This window comes from Eulemur rufifrons, chromosome 9 (genome assembly GCF_041146395.1).
Source record: "Eulemur rufifrons isolate Redbay chromosome 9, OSU_ERuf_1, whole genome shotgun sequence".
Classification (NCBI taxonomy): Eukaryota; Metazoa; Chordata; class Mammalia; order Primates; family Lemuridae; genus Eulemur; species Eulemur rufifrons.
Window position 1 is genome coordinate 38,177,239 of NC_090991.1, and position 26,778 is coordinate 38,204,016.

Here is a 26,778-nt window from a genome sequence, read left to right on the forward strand (position 1 = left end):
TTTTCAGAAACACCTGACTTGCAGATTCTACTTTATATATATAGTCAATCCTGTGCATATGAAGGAATTCCAGAAATGGGCAGTGGAGGGTATGTCTACATCCACAGCTGCTCAACAGGGGCCTGAACTTTTGGGCCAAGAAAACCTTTATGACCTTGACCCTCCCAAGTCAACTGTTTTGCAAGCATTTAGCCAGAGTCATGCTGTCCCATTAATCAGAGTCCTGGAAGAAGTGCTGCATGGCTGAGATGCTTGGCCAGCATCCCAATCCCAAGGAATGCAGTGGTCACTGGGTTTTCACTCTTGGTAGTTGTGGAGGAGGAACTTGCCTCGAGCTGACAGCAGGTTGGTTGATTATCCTCTGAGCACCCTCAGTGATGGTTTGGATTAAGGACAGTGGAGAAAAGACCTGTCGGAAAAGCACAGTCGTGGTATAGGGCTTAATCTAAGATCCAAATTCCTAGGGCTGGTACACAAAAGGGTAGTTTCCTAGGCAATGGGGTTGTAGTATTGAAAGTTGTAGTGACTATAAAGTATTTGAGGAACTGGAATTAAATGTTGGGAAGCCATCCGTGACAGAGGACAATGAATAACAATGTTTCAGAGACAAGAATGGTTACTGTGTTATAGTTGCCTGTGGTATTCAGCGGAGCAACAGGCTGTACCATATAGCTTAGGTGTGTGAGTAGGTTATACCATCTAGGTTTGTCTGAGTATTCTCAATATTGCACAACATTGCCTAGTGACCGCATTTCTCAGAATATGCCCCAATCGTGAAGCAACACAAAATTACTAAATTTACTACCAGTCAGGCAGGTGAGTAGGGATGGAGGCCAGGTGAGGGGTGTGGAGGGCTGGTGGAAAGCCGAGCCAGTGGCAACTGCCCTGGAACGGGGAGATTGTGCTAATCCATTTTCTACCGTCAGAGCACCACAGACGGTAATTTATCAAGAAAAGAGAATGGGTTTGTGGTTCTGGAGACCCGAAAGTCCAAAGGCTGGCTCCTGCATCTCACAGCCTTTTGCTGTGTCATTACATGGTGGGAGGGTAGAGAGCAAATGGGGCCAAACTTCTATCAGGAACCCATTCGTGGGCATGAAGCCACAGTGCCCCACCTGGGTGATACTTTCATACATAATGTATGTATTTTTTATTTTATTTTATTTTATTTATTTATTTATTTTTTTTTTTGGAGACAGAGTCTGTTTCCCCGGGCTAGAATGCCGTGGCATCAGCCTAGCTCACAGCAACCTCAAACTCCTGGGCTCAAGCAATCCTGCCTCAGCCTCCCAAGTAGCTGGGACTACAGGTGTAACCAACAGCACCCAGCTAATTTTTCTATTTTTAGTAGAGATAGGGTCTCACTCTTGCTCAGGCCGGTCTTGAACTCCTGAGCTCAAGCAATCCTCCTGCCTCGGCCTCAGAGTGCTAGGATTACAGGCGTGAGCCACCACGCCCAGGTTAAATCATTAAGATTTGACTGTAAAGCAAAAAGGCTTTTCTTAGGGGAACTATTAGAGCAAGCCTGGAGGCCAAGCCCAAGGAAGGCCACAGAGATGGGATGAAACAGCAAGAGGAAAAAAACTATGTGGCTAGGTCCTGTGCTAGGCTGTTACTTCTCATGCTTGTTAAGGCTCTGCATTCTCTAGGATGGGATTATTCTAAGTTAAACTGTCAACATCTGCATTAAATCAGCTGTCTGTGGAGCCAACCAAAACAAATATCTGAAAGTATGACCGAGAAAGTTTGTGAACACCCTAATCCAAATGATGTGACTTGGGTGTATCTCAGGACTGAATTAAGAAGGTATAATGATGGCCAGGCTCAGTGGCTCATGCCTGTAATCCTAGAAGGCCAAGGAGGGAGGATTGCTTGAGGAAAGGAGTTCGAGACCAGCCTGAGTAAGAGCAAGACCCCATCTCTACAAAAAATACAAAAATTAGCAGGGTGTGGTGGCGCATGTCTGTAGTCCCAACTACTAAGGAGGCTGAGGCAGGAGTGAGGTTGCTGTGCGCTATGGTGACACCACTGCACTGCACTGTAGCCCATGTGATAGAAGGAGACTAAAAAAAAAAAAAAATCATATCCATTTGATGATTGAAACAAACAGATGTGGAAGTGTCCAAGGTTAATAAGAGGTAGAGCCTCATCTAGAACCCAGGACTCCTGGTGTACTGCTCTTTCCACCGGATGACCTGTACATTCACAATTTGAAGAATTCATTTTACAGAGATTGTTGGGTGCTTGGCTATGTAGTGCGCCGTGCTGGGAACCAAGGGGCACGCCCAGGAGAGCCAGGCAGACACCCTGTGCTCAGGATACCGATGGCCTTTTAGGTGTCAGACCAGCACACAGCCTTGACACAGGACAGGGGCCCATGCTGCCACTGCCTTGGCCAAAGAGCTGCAGGATCTCCAAGAATCGGGAAATCTCCCCCCGGCCATCCTCAGCTGGGCCAGGAAGGCCCCTTAAAGGAGGTGCCACCTGAAACAGGGCATTTCAGGCAGGGAAAAGGAGTCAGACCCAGAGGTGAAAAGACACCTAGTGGGTATAGGAACCCAAAGCAGGTCTATTTGGCTGGAACAAAGGCCCCGTTATAGAGCAGAAATAATACAATACGGTCTCACTACTGTATACCGGGCCTATGCTAAGCGCTTAAGTATACATCAACTCATTTGTTTAGGGATGCATTAGTCCCTTGGGAGAACAGATACCACGTGGTGATGTGACTTTGCCAGAAAATAGGAGGAGAGAAGGGAGGAGAGGACAGTGAGGGCTGGAAAGTCAGTGTGAGGTGGGAGAGGACTGAGCCACAGACTAAGACATTTAGATGTTAATATGCAAAAAAAATCACAGGGAAGGCTTGATTGTGGTGGACATCTCCCAACTCTGCCCCTTAGTCCCACCCCCGGACGCCCACCCTCCTGCCCCCACCCACACCCCATGCAACAGCAAAACGTAGGAACAAACTGCTTCTTAAAGTGGTGTTATGAAAACTGATCGGCTACAACTGCACAAGAATCTACGAAAACAACTTGAAAATCTGTTCAAATTGCTGTACACTCTACTAATAGGCCAAAGAAAACACGCCGTGTATTTGGAGAACTGAGCAATCAAGCAGCTTAAGGAACGTTGATCCCCTTCCTTGTTTACCAAACTCGCTGGTGCCCCCTTGTGGCACTAGCATAGAAACACAGGTTGGGGGGGTGGTTTTTTGCTTTTTGGTTTTTTTTTGAAACAGAGTCTTGCTCTGTTGCCTGGGCTAGAGTGCCGTGGCATCAGCCTAGCTCACAGCAACCTCAAACTCCTGGCCTTAAGCAATCCTACTGCCTCAGCCTCCCCAGTAACTGAGACTACAGGCATGTGCCACCATGCCCAGCTAACTTTTTCTATATATTTTTAGCTGTCCAGCTAATTTCTTTCTATTTTTAGTAGAGATGGGGGAGGGGTCTCACTTTTGCTCAGGCTGGTCTTGAACTCCTGACCTTGAGTGATTCTCCCCCCTTGGCCTCCCAGAGTACTAGGATTACAGGTGTGAGCCACTACGCCTGGCCGAAACACAGGTTACTATTCACAAGGCTTTGCAATTAAGAGCTCCTTGACTAATTTTTAAATTTTTAGGAGATATACATAATTTCAAAGTTAGCACATAATGTGAAGCTTTAGTAATTTCTTTTCTTGTATGCTCTTAATTCCTCCAAGTTCAAATATTTGTATTGCACTGTTTTTGAGGCTCTTGTTAAAAATTCAGAGTTTAGGCCCCACTCACGACAGTTTGACTTTTGGATATTAGCTGAACAATGCCCAGGTCCCACATACTTTTTGAGGGTCTATGAAAATGTTTCAGAACTTGAACTTTCATTTCCAAAATTTGACCAAAAACTGCAAACTCCAAAATCAATGAATAAATGTTTAACACTACAAACTGTAACACTGGCAATAACTGCAATATAATTCTTATCTAGCTATATGCAAACATAGTAAAAGTTCTAGAGAAAATTATTTTTTTTAACAAAACTCAGACGTGTAGAATTTATAAACATCCTTTGAAAAAAGTTACAGAAAACCAATGCTTATTTGGCCTATGGGTTCTGTGTTTTTGGAGACAAGGTCTCACTCTGTTGTCCAGGCTAGAGTGCACTGCAATGATGTCATCATAGCTCACTGCAACCTCGAACTGGTTGGTGGGCTCAAGGGATCCTCCTGCCTCAGCCTCCCAAATTTCTGGGAATACAGACACGCACCACCACACCCAGCTAATGCTCAGACCAGTCTCAAACTCCTGACCTCAAGCGATCCTCCCGCCTTGGCCTCCCAGAGTGCCAGGATTACAGGTGTGAGCCACTGGACCTGGCCCTGTGGGTTTGTTTTATTCACTTGGCATCAGGTGTGATTGATGAGGTTTCTGAGGTTAGAATGCCTGAACTAAAAAGATCTAGGAAATGGCTCCCCTTACAGCCATAGTTTCTGATTCAGAAGCTCTGATGTGGAGTCCAGGAATCTGCATTTTTAACCAGCATCGGCCAATTCCTGGGGGGCCATAACCCACACTTGGGGAAACATTGCTTTGGCCAATGGGGAGCTATTGAGAACACCTGGACAGGAAGGAAGCAGCATCCGAGCTCAACTTCAGGAAAAGTAATCAGGAGGATTCTATTTAAGGTAGTCTGAATAGGAAGTGGCCAGGGTCAGAACTTGGTTACCAGCATCTGAGAAACCAACCCCTGAGAGCTTGTGTGTAATGTACATGTGTGCATTTTCTTGGGAGACTATCCATAGCTTTCATCAGATTCTTAAAAGACCCCACAACCGGCCGAGCGCGATGGCTCACACCTGTAATCCTAACACTCTGGGAGGCCGAGGCGGGTGGATTGTTTGAGCTCAGGAGTTCCAGACCAGCCTTGAGCAAGAGCGAGACCCCCCGTCTCTACTAAAAAAAATAAAAAGAAATTACATGGACAACTAAAAATATATATAGAAAAAATTAGCCGGGCATGGTGGCGCATCCCTGTAGTCCCAGCTACTCCAGAGGCTGAGGCAGGAGGATCACTTGAGCCCAGGAGTTTGAGGTTGCTGTGAGCTGGGCTGACACCACGGCACTCTAGCCCAGGCAACAGAGCGAGATTCTGTCTCAAAAAAAAAAAAAAGCCCACAACTCAAAATAGTCCATCACTGGTCCATCTTTCCTATCCAGTGGTTTATCAAACCCTCAGGATTAAGTAAGGTTTTCCAGGTACATCATCACAAGTAGTAACAGTGCCTATTTCAATATCCATTGTTAAAATTAATGAGTATTTAAAATGTTTTAAAATCTCTCCTTTAAAACAGAGTGTGTGCTGGGCAGGAGGCACACGTGCAGCAGCTGGGACCCCACACTCAGGGGCCTGTGCACTGACTTCCTCCTCCACGGCCACTGTCACCAGCCGTCAGCCGCTGCAGCAGCCCGGATGATTGCACAGTTCAAATTGTCTTTAATCATAGTCCTTTATGGTTAATTTATACCGATAATGGACAATTGGTTAAAACAGGAAGCACAGGGAGCTTTTCAACGGAGGTTGAACAATAAGGTAACGTGGAGCATAAACATGAGAGTCACCCTGTTTGTGTCAAGTTATTGATTCTCACTCCATTTCTGTGAAATAGGAGAAAACAATCACAAGAGAAAATCCGGTGCAGAGAGATTATGACTTACGTAGGTTCCGTGGTCCATCTCGGAGATGGAACTAGAGACTTTTGCTGTTCAGCATCACCTGGGAGCTTGACAGATAGACGTGCAAAATTTCAAGCCCCAGCCCAGATCTACTGAATCGATGTTCATTTTAACAACCTTCGTTTAACAAACTTTGAGATGCACCAGTTTAGACCATAAAATCAGCAGATGTCATAGTGTAATCTGGGAACTGGTTATTAACTAAAAAGAGATCATGACATTGTTTAGCTTTTATAAATGTATGCTCCATTGCAGTTTTAGATCTGCGTTGAAACACACAAAAATAGACAGCTGAAACATGGAAAGCAACAGTTGAGGACTAAGCATGGATTGAGCACTGTTGCACTAGGTGAGAAATGTGGATACCTGGCCACATTCAGGAGAGGAGTCAGTGGTACCAAGCCTGGGCTCAGGCCTGAGAGCCTCGGGCCAGAACTGCGGGGGGCACCCCAGGAGTGGTGGTGATCTACCCATCCCCACCCCTTCCAGCCTCACCAGACCTGAACGTTGACCAATTAAGGGTTCAAAAACAACCAATTAAGAAGTCAAAAACAATGAGGACAGAGCAAATCTAGTGACAGCTGTTTTTAATTTGGCTTTTCATTTATTGGGAGCAAAGACAGCCTACATCTTTCACATACTATTTGCAAACTGCTTGCCTGTAAGTATCCAGAAACTCTCATATCATTTTGGTTGTAAATTAAAAAAAATTTTTTTGAAAAGCTTACTGCTTTATTTTTTTTTTATTTCAGCATATTATGGGGGTACAAAAGTTTAGGTTACATATATTGCCCTTGAGCGCCCCCGCCGCCCCACCCCCTGCCAGATCAGAGCTTCAAGCGTGTCCATCCCCTAGACGGTGCACTGAAATTTTAATATAACAAATATAAGGGCATCCCAATGAAATTTCGTTTTAAAAAACACACATAATGAAATTTAAATCTACACTTTGTCTGCATTTTAATATATATTTGTTCTCAACTAAACATGATACAATATCACTTTTTTTTTTTTTTTTTGAGACAGGGTCTTGCTCTGTCACCCAGGCTGGAGTGCAGTGGTGTCATCAGAGCTCACAGCAACCTCAAACTCCTGGGCTCAAGCGATCCTCCTGCCTCAGTCTACCAAGTAGGTAAAAGAAGCCATACACAATAGGCCATATGTTGTATGATTCCATTTATATGAAAGGCCCAGTCTAGAAAAATCCAGAGAGAGAGAAAGTAGATTAGTGGTTACCAGGGGAAAGGGGAAGTGAGGAGTGACTGCAAATGGGTGTGGGGCTTCCTTTTAGGGTAATGAAAGTGTTCTGAACTAGATCATTGTGTTGCGTGCACAAATTTGTGAAGATACTAAAAGCCACTGAATTGTTTACCTTAAAAGAGTGAATTGTATGGTGTGTGAATGATATCTCAATAAATAGGTTATAATTTTTTTAAAAAAAATAATTGTATCATTTCAAAGCTGGCTGGGTGGGCAACTTACGAGCAGGGTTTTTGCCCTTACATGGCAGCATCACTTTGGCTGGTGAACAGAAATGTCACTCCCACCATGGCTCAAAAGATAACAAAGTGTGCCAGGCGAGGTGGCTCACGCCTGTAATCCTAGCACTCTGGGAGGCCGAGGCGGGTGGATCGCTCAAGGGTCAGGAGTTCGAGACCAGCCTGAGCAAGAGCGAGACTCCGCCTCTACTAAAAAAACAGAAAGAAATTATATGGACAGCTAAAAATATATACGTAGAAAAATTAGCCGGGCCTGGTGGTGTATGCCTGTAGTCCCAGCTACTCGGAAGGCTGAGGCAGAAGAATCACTTGAGCCCAGGAGTTTGAGGTTGCTGTGAGCTAGGCTGATGCCACGACACTCTAGCCCGGGCAACAGTGTCTCAAAAAAAAAAAAAAAAAAAAAAAGATAACAAAGTGAAGCAAAGAGAAAGATCATGGTAGAAGAAGCAGGAAAGCAACAAGGAAAGACTTTTTTAAAAACCCATGGGTGGTTGCCATGGTTGCCAGGAGAGCAGTGCTGGTGGGGAGCAGCCAAGCCCAAAAAAAAGAAAAAAAGAAAGAAACAAAAACAAACAAACAAAAAAAACCTATGAAGCTGCCTCTGGAATCAAACTGTCTGGGTTCAAGTCCCAACTGTGCGTCTGATGTGCTCTGTGTTCTGGGCAAATCACTGGGTTGAACTGGGGATTTGACTGTACCCTACTTGCAAACTGATAAGTCAGCCTGTTGCTTTTCCACCAATGCTGACAGAAGACACAAGACTCCTGGGTCAGAGACAAGTAACGTTATTACTCACAACACAGCCAGCAGCATGACTGGCTCAAGTCCCCTTGCCCCCCAGTATGGATGCAGATGGGCACCATGCAGGCAGTAGATGCGTCAAAGCCGAGGAATACGGAGCGTGGGGAATCCACAGCTTTCCCAGGAAGCGGTAAGCAAGCCTGCCCTTTGTCCCTTAGCCCCCTAATTACCTCATCCCTCAAGGTGGCTCACTTCAAATACCACCCTGAGAAATGATTCAGGTAAAGGGCAGTCATGACCTTGCATTCTTGGCAGACTTAGCAAGAATGTTCAGGGATGCTCAGGGCCCATGGCGGATTGCTTCATGGCTTCTCCCAACACTCACCAACCCCTCTGTGCCTCAGTTTCCTCAGCTGTCAACCTGGGTCCATACTATTAACCTCCTCAGGGGATTGCGGTGAGCATTCGAGAACATAATGCGTGTAGAGTGCTTGGTATGGGGACCTGACCGTGACAGTGATCCCTAAATTTTCATCACCATTATTGTGCAGAGGGAGAGGTGAAGATCTATGATAGTCATGGGAAGGCTTGCTTGAAGGAGAGAGAGGTTCAAGGTCCAAGTGGAAGGAGAAGGCCTCCCTGCTTACTTCCCTGCCACCATCCACAGCACCCTAAGCTCATATCATACTGTCTCCCCTCCAGGAGAAGAGAAACAAAGACGCTCTTGATCAACATTGTGTCCCCAGGGTCAGCACAGTGCCTAGCACAAAGCGGACACTTAGAGAATTTGTGCTGAATAAATAGATGAATGAATGCAAAGGGGAAGGCACGTGGTCTCTAAGCAGGCAGGAGGGTCTGGGATGAAGGGCCCTGGTGGAGGGCTGACCTTGGACAGACCTTCCAGTGATGGAGGAAAGGAGAAAAGGACAGAAGGTGGACTCAGGCAACTGTGTTCATGGTGAGGAAAAGGTGTCTGACGTCAGACGACCTTGGGAGTGAAGGAGAGATGATTCACCAGGGTTGCCAGGCAACAATCCAGCTGCAGAATATTAATTTGCAATTGAGTCAACTGGCCACTTTTCGGGAACTTTCCTATTGGTTTTTGCAGGGAGTGGGAGGCAGGAGCTGAGGTAGGGTTGGGGTGGTGTCTGCCCGGAACTGGGGACCACCTGGCAGGCTCTGAGGCAGGACAGGGGCAGCAATCTAGGAGCATCACACACAACTGAAATGACAACTCTTGGGGCCCGGGCAGGGGAGGGGAGAAGTGAGACCAGGAGGGGCGGGCGGGCTGTGAGCAGCCAGCAGAGAGAGGAGCTGGGGTCACAGCAAAGAGATTCAGCAGGAGCTGCGCTTCTGCAGAGAGGGTGGGACAGGAGGCTGGGGCGCAGTGCGGGCTGTCCAAGCCCCACCAGTCCCAGCCCAGCCCCCTCACCTCCGACCCTGGGCAGGGGAAGGCCACTTTTCCTCCCACAGAGGTGCTTTTTCCCGATTAAAACCACTATTTTAAATTACTAAACAAAATCTTTTCAAATATATTAAAACACACAAAAAAGCTGAAAAAAATTTTAATGTGAACACTCATATACCCACCACCTAGATTCTGTAATTTACATTTTATGAGTCTTGATCTTTATCCATTCGTCCATCTTACTCTTTTATGCATTTCAAAATGAGCTGCAAGCTGGTCCCAGGGCAGTGGTGTTTACAACTAATTGATCACAACCCCTTTGTGGCTTTCTTTGTTCCTCCTCCACTCCCACTGCTTCACTTGACTAGCCTTAAAAAAATAAATAAATAGGCCGGGCGCGGTGGCTCACGCCTGTAATCCTAGCACTCTGGGAGGCCAAGGCAGGTGGATCGCTCAAGGTCAGGAGTTCGAGATCAGCCTGAGCAAGAGCGAGACCCCGTCTCTACTAAAAATAGAAAGAAATTATATGGACAACTAAAATATATATAGAAAAAATTGGCCGGGCGCAGTGGCTCACGCCTATAATCCTAGCACTCTGGGAGGCCGAGGTGGGCGGATCGTTTGAGCTCAGGAGTTCGAGACCAGCCTGAGCAAGAGCGAGACCCCATCTCTACTAAAAATAGAAAGAAATTATATGGACAGCTAAAAATATATATAGAAAAAATTAGCCGGGCATGGTGGTGCATGCCTGTAGTCCCAGCTACTCGGGAGGCTGAGACAGGAGGATCGCTTGAGTTCAGGAGTTTGAGGTTGCTGTGAGCTAGGCTGACGCCACGGCACTCACTCTAGCCTGGGCAACAGAGTGAGACTCTGTCTCAAAAAAAAAAAAAAAAGAAAAAATTAGCCGGGCATGGTGGCGGGTGCCTGTAGTCCCAGCAACTTAGGAGGCTGAGGCAGTAGGATCGCTTGAGCCCAGGAGTTTGAGGTTGCTGTGAGCTAGGCTGAAGCCACGACACTCACTCTAGCCCAGGCAACAAAGTGAGACTCTGTCGCAAAAAAAAAAAAAAAAAAAAAAAGTTAAAATAAATAAATAAATAAATTGCAGGTACAGAACACTTTGCCCTAAACACTTCATTAACTAGAGCTTAGCAATTGTTTACAGTTCTGTTCTGGGATAAAATGTATATATAGGGCCAGGAGTGATGGCTCATGTCTGTAATCCTAGCACTCTGGGAGGCTGAGGCGGGAGGATCGCTTGAGGTCAAGAGTTTGAGACCAACATAAGTAAGAGGGAGATCCCGTCTCTATTAAAAATAGGAAAAAAAATTAGCGTGACAACTAAAATTAGCCGGGGATGCTGGCGTGCACCTGTAGTGCCAGCCAGTTGAGAGGCTGAGGCAGAAGAATTGCTTGAGCCCAGGAGTTTGAGGTTGCTGTGAGCAATGATGACGCCACTGCACCCTAGCCCAGGCAACAGAGCAAGACTCTGTCTCAAAAAAAAAAAGTATATTTAACAGGATGCGTAAATCCTAAATATGCATTCAATGGGTTTAACAGTCTGCAGCCAGCGTTCTGGGCTTGGTGTTGAGTGTTAAGTGAGGTAATTAACTCCATGAGGACTCATTCAACAGTGAAAGGTCTCATTGTTACGGTAGGAGGACAAAACAGTCCCAAGGGTGGTGACCAGGATGTGACAGAAGGTGGACAGGCCCAAGGAGGTAATACAGGCCTGCAAGGAGGAGGAGGCATTCACCCACAGGGGAAGGTGGAAGAGCAGTGAGGAAAATAATCAAGGAAAGCGGGAGAATATTCTGGAAGCCAGCAGGATGCAGCAGCGTAGATAAGGTGCAAGGAGGGCTATGAAAATACCGATAATCATAGCAGACCCTTCCTTAGATCGTACCATGTTTCAGAGACCAAGTGAATGCTGCAGGCACCTCATTTAACCCCCGAAGAAAGTACAAATATCATCCTCATTTTACAGATAAAGAAACCCAGACCCAGAACGTCTAAGTGACTTGCTTTCGATTGCACAGTCAGGATTCGAACCCAGGATTCTGAAGCCGCCTTGCCCTGCCCTTTCATAGGCACAGAAGCCTGTCCTGCACACAAACGCCAGCTGACGCCTGGGTCTCACGCCCAGATTCTGATTTGAGAGGACTGGGTGCAGCCCGGGGCTGGGGGTGGTTAGAGCCCCCTGGTGATCCGAATGCAAAGCCCAGTTGAGGAGCTACCCCTTCAAAGGCACAGGTGGGCCTCAGATGGGAAGGGGAGGGGGAGGGTCAGGAGAGAAGAAGCCGGAATGGGGGCACCCTTGCTCTCTCTCGTAGGCAGTGGGAGGCCTGCGCCTGGACCCCTGACGGTGGTGGGCGGCCTCTCCAGCTCTGCCCAGAGCAGTGTGCAAGCTGCCCTCTTGGTCATGCTACCTTATCACTCCCCAACCACAGGTGAGGCAGAACCTGTGAACGCAATTACCCCTACCCAGCCCCCTGCCCCAGGAGGGACCACGGACGCCCACGTTGACATGAACACCTCCCAGGTGTCACTGTTTGTCCCCAGTACCTGCACACCCTCCAAGGTCCTGGTTGCCTGGGCCAGGGTGGCTGCGTCATCATCAACCTCTCCCTTTCTACCAATAACCAATTAGAAAGCTGAGGCACGGCCTCCCTGACAGCGTTTGCAGCTCATCAATAGTGACCTGTCTCCCAAAGCCGCCCAGCAGGGAGGAGTGCGCCCAGGCATGCGGAGTTCCCGCTGGAGCCCCTCCCTCCCCGGGGACCGTTCTCCCCTCCACAGGGTACCCCTGTTGACGTGCTTAATTTTTTGTCCGCCTAGAATCTAAACTCCATCAAAGCAATGAAAGGACCTATCATATTCACCTGTTATCCCTGAGTGGCCCCCGTCAGACCCTGGCTCAGTAACTGGAATGAATTCGGAATATTTGAAAGGTCAGCTACCCTAAAGAACATTTCCCTTAATTGTATTTGACAAATTACATGCAAATTCATGCAGGGCCAGTCTTTACTAAACAGAAACCTTCACGCGGCTGTAATCCCTTGTATTAGTTTTCTGTTGTTGCCATAATAAATTACCACAAGTTAGAAGCTTAAAACAATACAAGTTTATCCCCTCATGCTTCTGCAGGTCAGAAATCCAGGTACAGAGGGTGTCACAAGGCCGAAATCCAGGTATCAGCAGGGCTGTGCTCCTTTCTGGAGGCTCTGGGGATAAATCCACGTCCAAGTTCATCCAGGCCGCTGGTTAAATTCAGTTCTTTGTGGTTGTTGGGCTGATGTCCCTGTTCCCTGGCTGTCCGCAGAGGGCCCCTCTCAGCTCCTTAAGGCCACCTGTACTCCTCATCCTGTGGCCCTCCCCCCACGGACTTCAGGCCAGCAACTGCTCCTGGAGTCCCTCTCATAACTCCAGATCTCTAATCTGTCCTTCAGCCACATCTAGCCGAAGAAAGTGTTCTGTTGTTGAGGGCTGTATGATGAAATTGGGACCAGATAGTCCAGCATAAGCTCCCTGTTTGAAAGTCTATAAACTTAATCACATCCCCAGAGCCCCTTTTGCCATATAACATCATATATTTACAGGTTCCAGGGATCGGGTCAGGGACATCTTTAGGGGCACCATCATTCTGCCTACCATACCCCTCCTGGGAGGACAGAGACCTAAGTTTCAGACCCAGCTCTACTTTTTGGTGTGTGGACCCAGGATAGAAATTGCTTCACCTGTCTAAAGCTCAGTTTCTTCATCTGAAGAATGGGTTCATAACAGCACTTCCGTCCTCAGATCATGGAGAGTAACTGCCTTCATTCATGCAAAGGGCTTCTCGGTGCCTGGCACACGGCATTATCATCATTGTGATGACAGGGCAAAGTCCACACACCTGCCCCCTGAAGGGGTTTAGGGTTGGGTCCCAGGGTCTAGGATCTGGTCTCCAACTTGGTAGGCCCAGAAATTAGATTTTCTGGTCACCTGACTAGTCAGTGTTAGAGCCAAGATTCAAACCCTGGTCTCGCCAGTTCCAAACCCCACCCACACCGAGAGGTCCAGCCTCCATCGACTCCATTGCTACCGCCTCTTTCAGTGGCAAGTGGGCAAGTGTCCGTCTGAGTCATGGCTGGAGAGAGGAAAAACCTTGGATTCACAGAGCAATGATTTTTAGAGAATTACCCTTTTTTAAGCCGTGGCGGGAGAAAAGCTCCCCAAGTATACAAAGTGTGTGCACAGAGCTTGTCATATTTCCCTTTGCTGCAGCCCTATGAGGTAGGAATGAAGGACTCCCATTTCACAGATGAGGCTAACTGAGGCCCAGAGAGGACAAGGGGGAGAAGGTGCAAAACGAATTAAATACCAGTGATGTTCTGGGCCCTCTGCGGAATGCTTCATGTACATACCTTCACAAGACCAAACTCCCCCCAACCACCAAGTTATTTTCCTTATCTCCTGGAGAGAAAATAGCTCAGAGACAGGGAGAGATTTGCCCAAAGCTCAACAGCCAGGAAAGGACCAGGAGAACTTTCCCTTTCCAGCAGACAACGTCCTCTTGTGAGGAGAACTACAGTTTCCGTGATTGCAAGCTCCTTAGGGCCAAGGCTGTCTCTCCCATCTCTGCATAGACCGCTCTCCTGCCTGCCTGGCAGTGCCCGCAAACAGTGACCCCCACCATCGCCTGTAGAGTGGGTGACACGCTTTTCTTTGGTGAATTTGCCATCCCTCTTGCAACCAGCCCGGGGAAGAAGAGTCAAGGGGCCTGAACCCCTTCCATGGGCACAAACCAAGTCTTGGGCTCTGGTACAGCCAGGGCTCTGCTGAAAGCTTATCTTTTCCCATTACCATAGCAACACTAACACCTCCATTCCCCTGGGGTGTGAGCAGAGCTGCTCCCACCCCATCCTTTCTCCCAAGCCCCCTCAAAGTCCTTCCATCTCTGAGATTCTGTGATTCAATTTATTACTGCCAACGCCTGCACTGTTTCTGTTGTTTTCAATTTATTCCGTCTGCTGAGTCACCGTGTCCTCTCTGGATGAGAGTAGTTATTCACCAGAACATTTGGCCACTGGTTGCCATGGACACCGCACAGCCTACTTCCTTCATCACCTGTTAATTCTCAGCAAGGCTGCCTGAGAGCGTGGGTACCACTGCCCTCGTCCAAGACCCAAGGGGCATCACAGCTCCCCCAGACAAGGAGGGGGCCCTGATGACGCATGAACAGCAGCAGAATCTCTAGTCTCAACTGCGGAAAAATCAAAAACCGCCTAGAGCTCATTACATCCATCCAGACTATGTCGAGGCAGCAATTTAAAAAATAAGTCAACAGGCGTACCATTTTGTTTTCCGGTACATCTTTGGCAAATGCTTTCGTCTGTTTGCTAACCATTTTAAGACGCATTTTGATGGAGAAAAGCTGTGAATGCTTTATGCAGATTATCAGCTCCCCTTGAAAGCAAAATGAGGGAGCCCTGAAACTCAGGACCCTCAAGGAATTGGCTCTGGGGAGGGGGTTGCGGGTGGTTGGGGACGGGCGGCCACCTAGGGAGATGGCGAGGGAGCCACAAGCCAGCACAGAGATACCAAGGGTTGTCCAGGTAAGGGGAGGGTGAGGGGGTTTGGAGGTGACCAGGATGTGAGCCACTAGGCAGAGAGAGCACGGCCATCAGCCCACGGCCCATTGCCCCTGATAACTGTAACACGTCATGTTTGCAGAGCCTGGCGGAGGGGACCAGGGATCAATACATCACCCCCCCACACACACTCCCTGCTCATCAAACATCAGCATATGATGAAATACGCTTCCTCTGAATCTAAAGTCGTTGGGTTCATTCCCCTCACCTGCCCCCCACCCCACCGCCCCGCCCATGGGACAGGGTCTCAGGGCTGAGCACCAGGCGTCAGACCCCAGGGATGGGGAGGGGGCACGCAGTTCCTCACCCAGGGGGCTTGTCTCCTCCTGGCCCCTCATGCCCAGCAGAAGAGATGTCCCTACCCCTGCTCTAGCCCCTCACCGTGGAGGCCAACTCCCTCCCCTGCCCCGTGTCCTGGGTCAGAGGGTGTGGTAGGAGTGATGGGCTGTACCTGCACCCCACCCCCTGTCCCTGGGGGGGGGCCTGGCCTCATGGTGGGGGAGGGTTTGGGAGGGACTTCGAGGGCTTTATAAGGCAGGCCTGGCACACTGAGCAGAGCAGAGACCCGAGAAGCACCAGGACGCCACATCCCCTACCTCCCAGCTCTGCAGGTGAGAAACCCAGGAGGGGAGGGTGGACAGGCACCAGGCCATGGGCCAGAGTCAGGGGCTCACGTCTTGCTGTCTCCAGGGCTGAGACCCTTCCCTCAGTCCGGGGTGGAACCAGGCTGGGCTCTAGGCATTCCCAGCCCCTGCCCTTCTGCCCAGCCAGGGCCCTGCCCTGACCCTCATCCCAGCCCTGGGGGATGGGGAGGACCAGGGTTTCTCTCCCCTTCCCCAGGTGAGAAGACTGAGGCCCAGAGGGGCGATGTGACTTGCCCAAAGCCACACAAATTATTGGGCAAGCCTGGAACTGGAACCCATGAGGGACTCCTGAATCCCATCTCAAGCTGCTTCCCAGACCAGTGCTGTCCAAAAGAACTTTCCATGGTGAAGGAAAGTCTCTATCTCTGCATCCAGTACGGTAGCCACTGGCCACATGTGCACTTGAAATGTGGTTAGTGTGAGGGAGTCAATTTGTATTTTAATTAATTTAAATGTGAAGAGCCACCTGTGCCTGGTGGCTACTGCACTGGACAACACCTGTGGTTAGTGTCAGACGGCACAGTCCTGGGTCATGGATCTTTCAACTGTTTCCTTAGCAGCAGAATTATTTTCCTCCCAAAGGAAACCTAAAAGAGAACCTCATTATGCAAAATGGTTAAAAGCAGCATTTTATTAACATAGTCTTACAAGGCAAAATTTTTATCATTTACTTATAATAAAGCCAATCAGAATGATGAGGCTAAAAGAACACAAAAATCATGAATCCAGAGAACGGATGAGCTTTTGAATTTTGTTTGTTTGAGCATCCAGTTCGCTTCTGTAGTATGGTTTCCCCGAACTTGATTCACCCTCATTCACAACTGCAAATAGTGGCAGTTTAATTTTTTCTTAACTGCTTAATTACAATCACAGGCTATTCCTCAGTCAAGGAAAACTGGCAGGAGAACGTTTCCTCTGAGAGCTTCACCAACATAGTGTGACCCGGCCACACGCTGAATGTGCTAGTGGTCCCCAAAATGACAGCATGTGGCCTGTAAGCAGCTGAGTGTGTATGTTCCTTTGGTATCACTAAAGTTCACTGTAAATTACAATACTTGCTGGGCACAGTGGCCTGTAGTCCCAGCTACATGGGAGACTGAGGAGGGAGGATCGCTTTGAGGCCAGGAGTTCGAGACCAGCCTGGGCAACATAGCAAGACCCTGTCTCAAAAAAAAAAAAAATTACAAGGCTTAAACAACTACAGAGCTGCCGACATGGCCTCAAATTCTGCAGAACAGTTTGGAAATTACTCCCCTAGGCTCTGAATTTCTCCAGGAGGAGAAGTGGATGTAATTGGTGTAAGTAAGGAGGAAGGAGGCATAGCTTGGGGGCCATGGTGGAGCCGGCAGGAACCAATGACCCAAACTGAAGAAATAGTCACAACCCCATGCAGAATTGCAGACCTGTCAGCAGGTCTGGTCCAGCCCCCTGCCTCTGGGCCTGCGTGGGGACAACCCCACTTTTAAGCTGGACCCCTGTCCCCTTTGCAGACAAGATGCAGCGACTGTGTGTGTACGTGCTGATCTTTGTGCTGGCCCTGGCCGCCTTCTCTGAAGCTTCTTGGAAACCCCGCTCCCAGCTGCCAGGTGCGCCCTCGGGTCCAGGGGCCAACAGGGACCTGGAGCAGCACTGGCTGGACCAGCTGAGTGCAGCCTCTCACCACCGAAGGCAGCTGGGGCCCCAGGGTCCCCCACACCTCGTGGCAGGTAGGAGCTGCTCACTGCCCTCCCTGCTGGACTCGCCCAGCCAGGTCTGGCCAAGGTCCCCCCAGACCGGCGCTGACCTCAGTTCCTATTCTCACCTCTCTCACCTCCTCAGACCTGTCCAAGAAGCAGGGGCCATGGCTGGAGGAAGAAGAGGAAGCTTACGGGTGGATGGACTTCGGCCGCCGCAGTGCCGAGGAAGGGGACCAACATCCCTAGAACTGGACTTCAGAGCCAGACACCTGTCACCCACCCCAGCCCTTTCCAGTGAAAATCAAATAAAAAGAAACTAGTTTCCAATGGATCTATGGATTGTGTCATGTGCCATGGGACAGGGGAGGGGAGGGTGACTGGATTGGAGTGGGGTTGAGACAGGGACCATGGCTAATTCTCCTCGGGGTCCCCAGAGCCCCACACTGAACAAGAACCCACACGTGTGGGTGGGAGAGTAGGTGGTGGGGTCCACAGACAGAGCAAGCTTTCTAAAAGACAAATCGTGTCACTCTTGGTTTTAACCTTCCAGTGCTCCCCACTGAACTTAGAACACAACCTGGACTTCCTGCCAAAGCTCCAAGGGCCAGCTCTGTGTCCTCCTCCTCTTCCTTTCCCTTTTACCATGTTCTTTCCTGCTCAGAACCTTTGTCCCTGCTGTTCCCTGTGCCTGGAATGCTCTTCCCCAGGCACGAATGTGGCGGGCTCCCCTTTTTCTCCTCAGGGTCTTGGTTGAAATGCCTCTTCCTAAGACACCCACCCTTTCTGCACCTCACACAGAACCCCACTATTCCTTTTTTTTTTTTTTTTTTTTGAGACAGGGTCTTGCTCTGTTGCCCGGGCTACAGTGCCATGGTGTCAGCCTAGCTCACAGCAACCTCCAACTCCTGGGCTCAAGCAATCCTCCTGCCTCAGCCTCCCGAGTAGCTGGGACTATAGGCGCACACCATCATGACCAGCTAATTTTTTCTATTTTTAGTTGCCCAGCTAATTTTTTTTTTCTATTTTTTAATAGAGATGGGGGTCTCGCTCTTGCTCAGGCTGGTCTTGAACTCCTGACCTCGAGTGATCCTCCCGCCTCGGCTTCCCAGAGTGCTGGGATTATAGGCGTGAGCCACCGGGCCCAGCCCCCACTATTCTCTGTCACAGTGTTAACTAAAGAAAAAAAAAAAAATCAAGCTTTTTAAAGAATGAGCGTTGGTTTTCTGCAGAAATCTTACTGAGAACCATAGACCGAGACCTACAGGCTGGGGGCAGGTGTCAGACAGCATCTCAGCCGCTGCTTGCGTACAGGTGGTGGAGGTTCAGGACATGGAAAATCACATCAAACCTGCTCAGAAGTTACATCAAAGCAAAGTCACAGCAGGTGTGGGTGTAAGAGCACATCTGGTTATAAATCACAGGACATAATCACCAGCCCTGGCAGACGTTATCTGATGTGTAGAAAAAGGCAGGGACTAGGATCATTTATCTTTTAAGAAATACAGTAAAAAATAAATAAATAAATAAAAAATTAAAAAAAAAAAAAAAAGGCCGGGCGCGGTGGCTCACGCCTGTAATCCTAGCACTCTGGGAGGCCGAGGTGGGCGGATCATTTGAGCTCAGGAGTTCGAGACCAGCCTGAGCAAGAGCGAGACCCCATCTCTACTAAAAATAGAAAGAAATTATATGGACAGCTAAAAATATATAGAAAAAATTAGCCGGGCAGGGTGGTGCATGCCTGTAGTCCCAGCTACTCGGGAGGCTGAGACAGGAGGATCGCTTGAGCTCAGGAGTTTGAGGTTGCTGTGAGCTAGGCTGACACCACGGCACTCACTCTAGCCTGGGCAACAGAGTGAGACTCTGTCTCAAAAAAAAAAAAAAAAAAAGAAAAGAAATACAGTGACTCAGGCAAGAGTCTCGGGGCCCATGTGCTCTATCCTGTTTTGCCTTCAAAGCGTCTTTCCAGAGAGCTGCACGTTGTCACAGAGTGGGGGCTTTGTGAGATTGCGTTGGCAGGCAGAAATGAGCAAACACGTTTGTTACTTTGTCTCACGAGAGCATACTATTTTCTTCAGAGCACATTTCACGATCTGTAGTTGTTTTGTTCGGAGTTTATTGTCTGCCTCTCAGGCTAAACAGGAAACTCTGAGAGAGTGGGGACCGCATGTCCCTCTGCCCTGCCATGTCCCCAGTGACAAGAACAGGAGGCACCCAATAAATTACTTGTGAAATGGACGGGTGAGCGGCTGGCCCACGTTCCCTCGTTGTTCTTGTGTCTGCCCACAGCACGGCCACGGGCCACTCTCCACCTGGGGGCTGTAGGAGACGAAGACTTTTTTCTCTCCCCACCTCAGGTTCGTGGTGGGGCTCTGTAATAAAAGACAGATCCCAAGAGAAAAGCAAACACGTTTATTCATGTGTATATCGCATATTTAGCACATGGCGCACCCAGAGATGAGCCAGGCGGCTTAGAATTCAGGCTCATACATAATAGCATCTTTGGCAAAGAACAATAAATGTGCAGAGAAGGGACAGGACAAAGAAAAGCAGCTTCAAACTTCCAAGGGCGGCTCACTGTGGAAAAGCAAATATAAAGATACACTCTGCTGTCGCCCAGCGTTCCCCAGCAGGACTGAGCCCCAGCCAGCCACAGCAGTAACCTCCTCAATGACATTCCTTCTTCTCTTTTTCAGAGACAAGGTCTCGCTTTGTAGCCCTGGCCGGTCTCGAGCTCCTGGGCTCAAGTGATCCTCCTGTCTCAGCCTCCCCAGTGGATGGGACTACAGGCGTGCACCGCCACGCCCAGCTAATGACAATCTTTATTGGTTCCCTTTCCCTCCCTGTCTCATTCTCACTCTCCCACTGTTTTTCCTTGGGGTCACCACCCAAATAAACTGCCTGCACTCAAAAAAATTCTGTCTCCAGGTCTGTCCCTGGGGGAACTCAAGATGGTTGGTACCAGAAGGGGTTGTAGGAAGCGGACCCACATGATGGGATTCTGCAATTCGATCTTTCGCTGGCCAGACCCCATGGCGGGTGTTAAGTGGGGTGCTGATAAGCCCTGGAGTGCAGTAGCAGCACAATTACTAGGACTCCGTTCCGTGGGGAATTAGGATGGGAAGCAGGTGTAAGAGGAGGCACAGGCTTATGCAATCGCTTCAGCATTTGAGAGAGAAGAGCAATGATCATTACAAGGCCTGTGGAGTTGGTTGGCTATTGTTCATCATCAGAGAATCCCTGAAGGAAAAATATGCTCAGGCCAGTTAACTATCAACTCAAGACACAGCTTGCACGTCAAACAGCGTCCACTGCAGCAAGGGACGACTGTGCTGAAAATCAAGCCCAAGATCTTGTTGTAAGAGTGCAGAGTAACAAAAGACGCTGAAATCAGAACTGCAGCAAGTCTCCTCTGTTACAGTCTTAGAACAAAACGAGTGGGACCACGAAACCTTGGGTGGGACATTTGAGGAGATACCCTTAGGAATCTTCAACTCCCAGGTTTCTCTGAATCCTCCGGGCTGGAAGAGGAGCCTCTGCCTTGCCAGAAGAGAGCAGTTTCCCCGTATCTGGAGACTCTGCAAAGACCTCCTTGAGGCAGATGCTCCACAAGATGATGCTTCTCAGGATGTGACCCTGCCTCCCTTTGGGGGTTCTACACCGAAAACTAGCGTCGCCTTAGCAGGTGGAGAAGCGCCATCCCGCATATGGGGGGAGGGGATTACTCACCTGGAAACGCTGCAGGACCTGAGCGACCTGGGGAACAGGGACAAGCAGGAGCCAGGAGAGCGTATGTGGCAGTGGATTTTGAGGCTGGCAGACCAAGGAGGGTGGACTGGAGAACTGTCGAACGGCTGGACAGGGAAGAGTTTATTGATACGGGGAGCATTCTCCCATGACTCAGGATTTAACATCCTGGAGCCAATCTTAATGTCTTGCTGGGATGGCTCCTTGAAGTTTGGACAAAACAACAGTCTGCAGCAATTGCACCGAAGATGCTCAAATTGCCTCAGCGGAGTACTGAGGAAAGGGTCAAAAGGCTGGGAGGTGAGCAAGAAGAATGGGACCATTATGTAAAGCAAGAGAATCCGCCAGAGGATTTATGTTCCCTGGAAGGATCCAAAACCCACTCCTTTCCCAGAGAGTATAAGGAATGTACTAGTCAGGAAACATAAAGCCTTGTTGAGAAACCGTCTTCCATATTAATTTGCTAAGGCTGTTATAACAAAGTACCATAAACTGGGTGGCTTAAAAACCAGAAATGTATTGTCTCCACAGTTCTGGAGTTCAGAAGTCTGAGATCAAGGTGTGGCAGTGTTGGTTTCTCCTCATGTCTCTCCCCCAGCTCCTGGTGGCTTGCTGGCAGTCTTTGGTTTTCTCTGGCTTGTAGATCTCTGCCCTCATCTTCACACGGCATTCTCCCCATGTGAGTGTCTGCATCCAAGTGTCCCCTTTGTATAAGGACACTGGTCACGTTGGATTAGGGCCCACCCTAATGGCCTCATCTTAATTACATCTGCAATGACCCTAGTCCCAAAGAAGGTCACATTCTGAGGTACTGGGGGTTAGAACTTCAACATACAAATGGAGGGGGAGGCCACAATTCAACCCACAAACATCCAGGCCAGCGCTGATGTAGGGGATGCTACTGTGGACCTGGGCTACCTAGTGACAGTAGGGATGACAGGCGCGCAGAACGGGAAGACAAGTGGCAGCACTTAACCATCTGTGGCAAAGTGGGCAAGATCAAAACGGCAACCAGGAGGCCTCAAGCCCCAGGATTTGCAGTGGCGACTTATGGCACCACGTTCCTAGGAGTGAGACATGAGGGAGGCCGGCGAGGGGATTGTTCGACCTCACAACTGAAACAGATCGGGAGCAGATGAGCCAAAGGCTGATGTCAGCTGCCAGAATGGAAAATCATGATCCCTTGCCTGGTTTCCAGATCTGCATCGGTTCCAGAGCCAGCCACTCATCAGTGTCATTGTACACTGGGGGAAGAAATACATCCATATACTTCAAAAGCTCTTCTATGCAGGGCCTGAGCTGACGCACCAGAGAACCCAAAATGCCACCCTTCTCCACCCCTGTTAGAGAGGGAGTGTTCAAAGGCCAGGTGACAGGTGGAGTCCTATGTCTGTCTCACAGCAGGTCCAGTGGGTCCTTGGAAACGCCTTGTGGTCATTTCCCTGTGCTGTGAGTGCATCAGTTGGATGGGTATATTTGACATTGGCAGAACCCTCACATTAATTCCCTGTCATTTGGACTAAGAGATGTCACGGTGGGAAGGGCCAAGTGGAAGTTCCTGGAGCTGCCCTCGCCCTGGCAATACCCCATCCCCGGTGAAGTGGCAGAGGTGAGCACCGTCCTTAAAGACTTAAAGAATGTGGGGTGATGGACTCCATCACATGTCCAATGAATTCACAGGCATGACCGCCGGAAAAGGGGGCTGGACCATTGCCACCATGGGAACTGCTGTAAATGCAGCCAGCTGAGGGCCCTGCTTGCAGCAGCTGTGCCAGATGTGACATCTTGATTAGAACAGATAAACACAACCCCTGATACTTGGTATGCTGCTGTGGACCTGATGAACCCTTGATTTTCAATTCCTATCAGGAAGGAGGATCAGAAGCCGTACACATTCATGGCCATCCCCAAGTCTGTTAGCCCTCCTGCTCTCTGTCACAATATAGTCCAAAGGGACCTTGATCATCTAGATATTCTGCATCACACCAGTTCATTGATGATGTCATCATGTTAATCAGACCTAGGAAGCAGGAAGTGGCAAGTACTCTGGCTGCCCTGGTAGGATACCTATGCACCAAAAAGTTAGAACATAGACTCTGCAAATATTCAGGAATCTTGGTGAAGATTTTAGGGACGCAGTGGTCTAGGGCAAAACTGTACCTTCTACTGCTATGAGGCCCAGGGTTTGGTAAGATTCCTTCAGTTTTGGAATCAACAATACCATACTTGGAAATACTGCCCTGACCCACTTATCAGGTGAGTCAGGAGGCTGCCAGTTGGGCCCAGATCAAGAGAGAACTCTCTGGCAGGTTCAGGCTGTAGGACAAGCAGCTCTGCTGATGGGACCCTATGACCTGGCGGACCCTTACAGTGCCAGAAGTACCATGGGTAGACAAGGATATTACGTGGAGTCTCTGGCAAGTCCCAATAAAAGAATTGCAGTGCAAACCCCTAGGGCTGGCAGACTTTTCCTTAAAGGGCCAGATAGAAAATATTATAGGCTTTGCAGGCAAAGAAACAAAATCAAGAATGTGTGGGCACTCATGTGACCATCTAAAAATATAAAAACAATTCTAGCTTGTATGCCGTATTAAAACAGGTGATGGGCTGGATTGTTCTAGAGCAAGGTCATGCCATGTGGAGAATCATTTACTGTTTAAAAAGTCATTTCTGGCATGCTACTGGCCCTAGGAGGGAATGAGCACTTGACCACCAGACAAGTTACTATGCAACCAGAGTCGCTCATCACGAGCTGGGCATTCCAGACCCGCCACGTCATAAGGTTGGGTGAACCAATCAGCAATCCGTTGCAGGGTGGAAATGGTACATTTAAGATTGGGCCTGAGAAGGTCCAAACGGCACAGTTACCCACACCCCCAGATCACCTGTGTCTAGTGCACCTGTGCCTCTCCCTCAGCTCCCCTGTGGCCTCACTGGAGGTCCCTATGACCAGCTCACAGAGGAGGAAAGACCCAGTCCTGGTCTATACACAGGCAGGCTTGACATGTCAGTAAAACCTGAAAGCTGACTGCTGCTGAACCCTGGCCTCACTCCCAGGTGACCCTGAATGTGGCAAGGGGCCATCCTTCCAGTGGGCGAAGTTTCGAAGTTGAATAGTACACCTGGTTATCAGCATGGTGTGGAGGGAAAAGTGGCCTGGGGGAAGGACGTACACAGGCTCCTGGGCAGTGGCACACAGCTTGCCCAAGTGCTCAGGGCACTGGTAGGAGCAAGGTTAGAAAATCAGAGGCAAAGACTTCTGGGGAAGAGGTGGATCTTTAAGGAGCACAAAGCATGGGGAATTTTTTTATTTATTTATTTATTTTTTTTGAGATAGAGTCTTGCTTTGTTGCCTGGGCTGGAGTACAGTGGCATCATCATAGCTCACTGCAACCTCCTGGGCTCCAGGGATCCTCCTTCCTCAGCCTCCTTAGTAGCTGAAACTCCAGATGTTCACCACCACGCCTGGCTAATTTCTCTATTTCTTGTAGAGATGGGGTCTTGCTCTTGCTCAGGCTGGTCTGGAACTCCTGTTCTATAACAACCTATAACATTCACCCTTCAGCTGTCTTTTTTTAAGATACTGAGCCCAGCCACCATCCTAAAGAAGCAATGCCAGGCCAGGGTGAACTCTATATGGAACCTGAGTTCATCTGAGTCTTGTCCCACTCATATGGCATAAGGGGAGGACTGTGGCATACAGTGCCAGCGCCTGCTCACGTCCTCAGCACTCACCACTGCTGTACATGCTGACCATGTCCTGCTACGAGCGCCAGTTACTCTCTGCCCGAGGGCTTCTCCTCTGTCCCTGAATGGCCAGAAGTACCCATGAGCCAGTGCCCCCAGCAGCCCTCAGCCACTGACGAGTGAGAGTTGGAGGATGCGAGCCCCAGCTTCCCCAGCCCTCAGGTGGGATAACTGAGACGTGTGTCTCAAACTCTAACAGGCAGGTGAGTTACCTGGGCACAATGTTAACATGCAGAGTCTGATTCCATAGGTCTGGGTTGGGACCTGAGAGTCTGCATTTCTGATAAACTCCCAGGAGAGGTAACAGAGTTGGTCCACAGCCCATACTTACAGGTGTAAAGACCTACACTTTCTCCCAGAGCTCCCCAACGGGTCTGAGCCTCAGTTGCCTAAAACACCCTTTCATTAGCTACCTTCCATTCTCACTTCTCCACGCCCCCTAAGAGTGCTTCCTGGGATCACCTTCCAAATAAACTAGTCATCTCTCAGTATCTGCAGGAGATGAGTTCCAAAATGCCCCTTAGATAATGAAACCCATGGACGCTCAAGCCCCTGGTATAAAATGGTGCAGTGACTGCATATAACCTACGCACATCCTCCTGTACACTTTAAATCATCCCTGGATTACTTACAACACCTGATACAATGTACGTGCTACATAAATAGCTGTTATGCTGGATTGTTTTTATCTGTATTATGTTGTGTTGTTATTTTTTAATTGTTTCTTTTTCCCAAATATTTTTGATTTGTGGTTGGTTGAATCCACGGAGGCAGAACCCTCGGATACAGAGGCCAGCTGTACTTGTTCTCAAACCCTGTTCCAGGTCTGCTTCTGTGGGACCTCAACCTGGGACAGTGGGTGACGCTCACTCCTGCTTTACCCTTCACAGCCACGGTCAGCGTCCCAGGGACAGACAGGGTCAGGAAAGAGAGTCTGCACGGGCCCCGAGGACTTGCGTTCAAATCCCAGCTCCACGCCAGCTGGCAGACCCGTACGTAGCAGGGTCGCTTAGCCTGCCCGGGCCTCAGTTTCACCGTCTGACAAATGCTGATCATGTCACTCACCGTCCCATAGGGGTTGCGGACACGCCGAAACGGTATATTGAGTGCAAGTCCTTGGCGTGTCGCTCAGTGTCAGGGTCCGTCCTTTCTCCACCGCGTTGCCCAGCAGAGCGTGCACCCACGTGCACACGCACGCACACACTCCCTGAGAAAGACGCTGCAGGCAGGCCCGTTAGCGCACAGATGCTTTATTTCCCGCGCTGGCACGGACACGGGTTGACAAGCAAGAGGAGACTGGGAAGCGCTGCGGGGAGTGCGCCACACACCAACGGGAGGCCTGAGCACCAGACCTCAGCTATTCATGAGCAAAGCGGTGGGAAAGGCCAGAACAGTCTAGAACAAGGAAACAAGGGGCATGAGGGAGGACAGCAGGAGGGAGGGGCTGGGCCTCAGGCGGGGAGCCCGGACACTCTCAGGCCACCAGTAGTGGGGAAGGAGGTGAGACACACCACGGGGCAGAGGGACCCCTCACCCACCCACACGCAGAGACACTGTGGCTACAACAGTGATCAGGGACTGAGAAGAAAGGACGAAGAACGGGGCAGAGGGCCAGGTCCCTAAAGTCAACAAGGACTCAGGAGCCACCTTTAATGTAGGGTCAAGGGGTGAGGAGTGTGTCGCAAGAAGGGTGCTCACAGCTTCCCACAGCTGGGACCGGAGCCCCCACCCCGCTCAGGCTGCCCCACCTCAGAGCCGGGTCTGGTAGCCAGTGGGCCTCCCCGCACAGGCTGCTTCCGCCCCCTGGGCCACCATGTGATCCAGGCCCAGCAACCACAGCTTTTGCACCAGCTGCAGAACAAGGGCGGGGGCTCCTTCAGCCTGTCCCAGAAGAGGGTCGAGGCTTGGGCCCTCAAGCTGCGGCCCAGGTTCATCAGGACAGAGGCTGGGCTGGCGACAGACATGGGGTCCCGTTTCAG

General features: G+C 49.5%; 1 protein-coding gene across 1 annotated transcript; it reads left to right on the forward strand.

The window, feature by feature from the left end:
* Nucleotides 1–17,122: 17,122 nt before the first annotated feature.
* Nucleotides 17,123–17,639, forward strand: GAST (gastrin). Its single transcript, XM_069481423.1, has 2 exons — nucleotides 17,123–17,338; nucleotides 17,451–17,639. Exons 1-2 carry the CDS (start codon nucleotides 17,128–17,130, stop codon nucleotides 17,552–17,554), a joined length of 315 nt encoding a protein of 104 aa, XP_069337524.1. The 5' UTR covers nucleotides 17,123–17,127; the 3' UTR covers nucleotides 17,555–17,639.
* The last annotated feature ends 9,139 nt before the right edge of the window (nucleotides 17,640–26,778 follow it).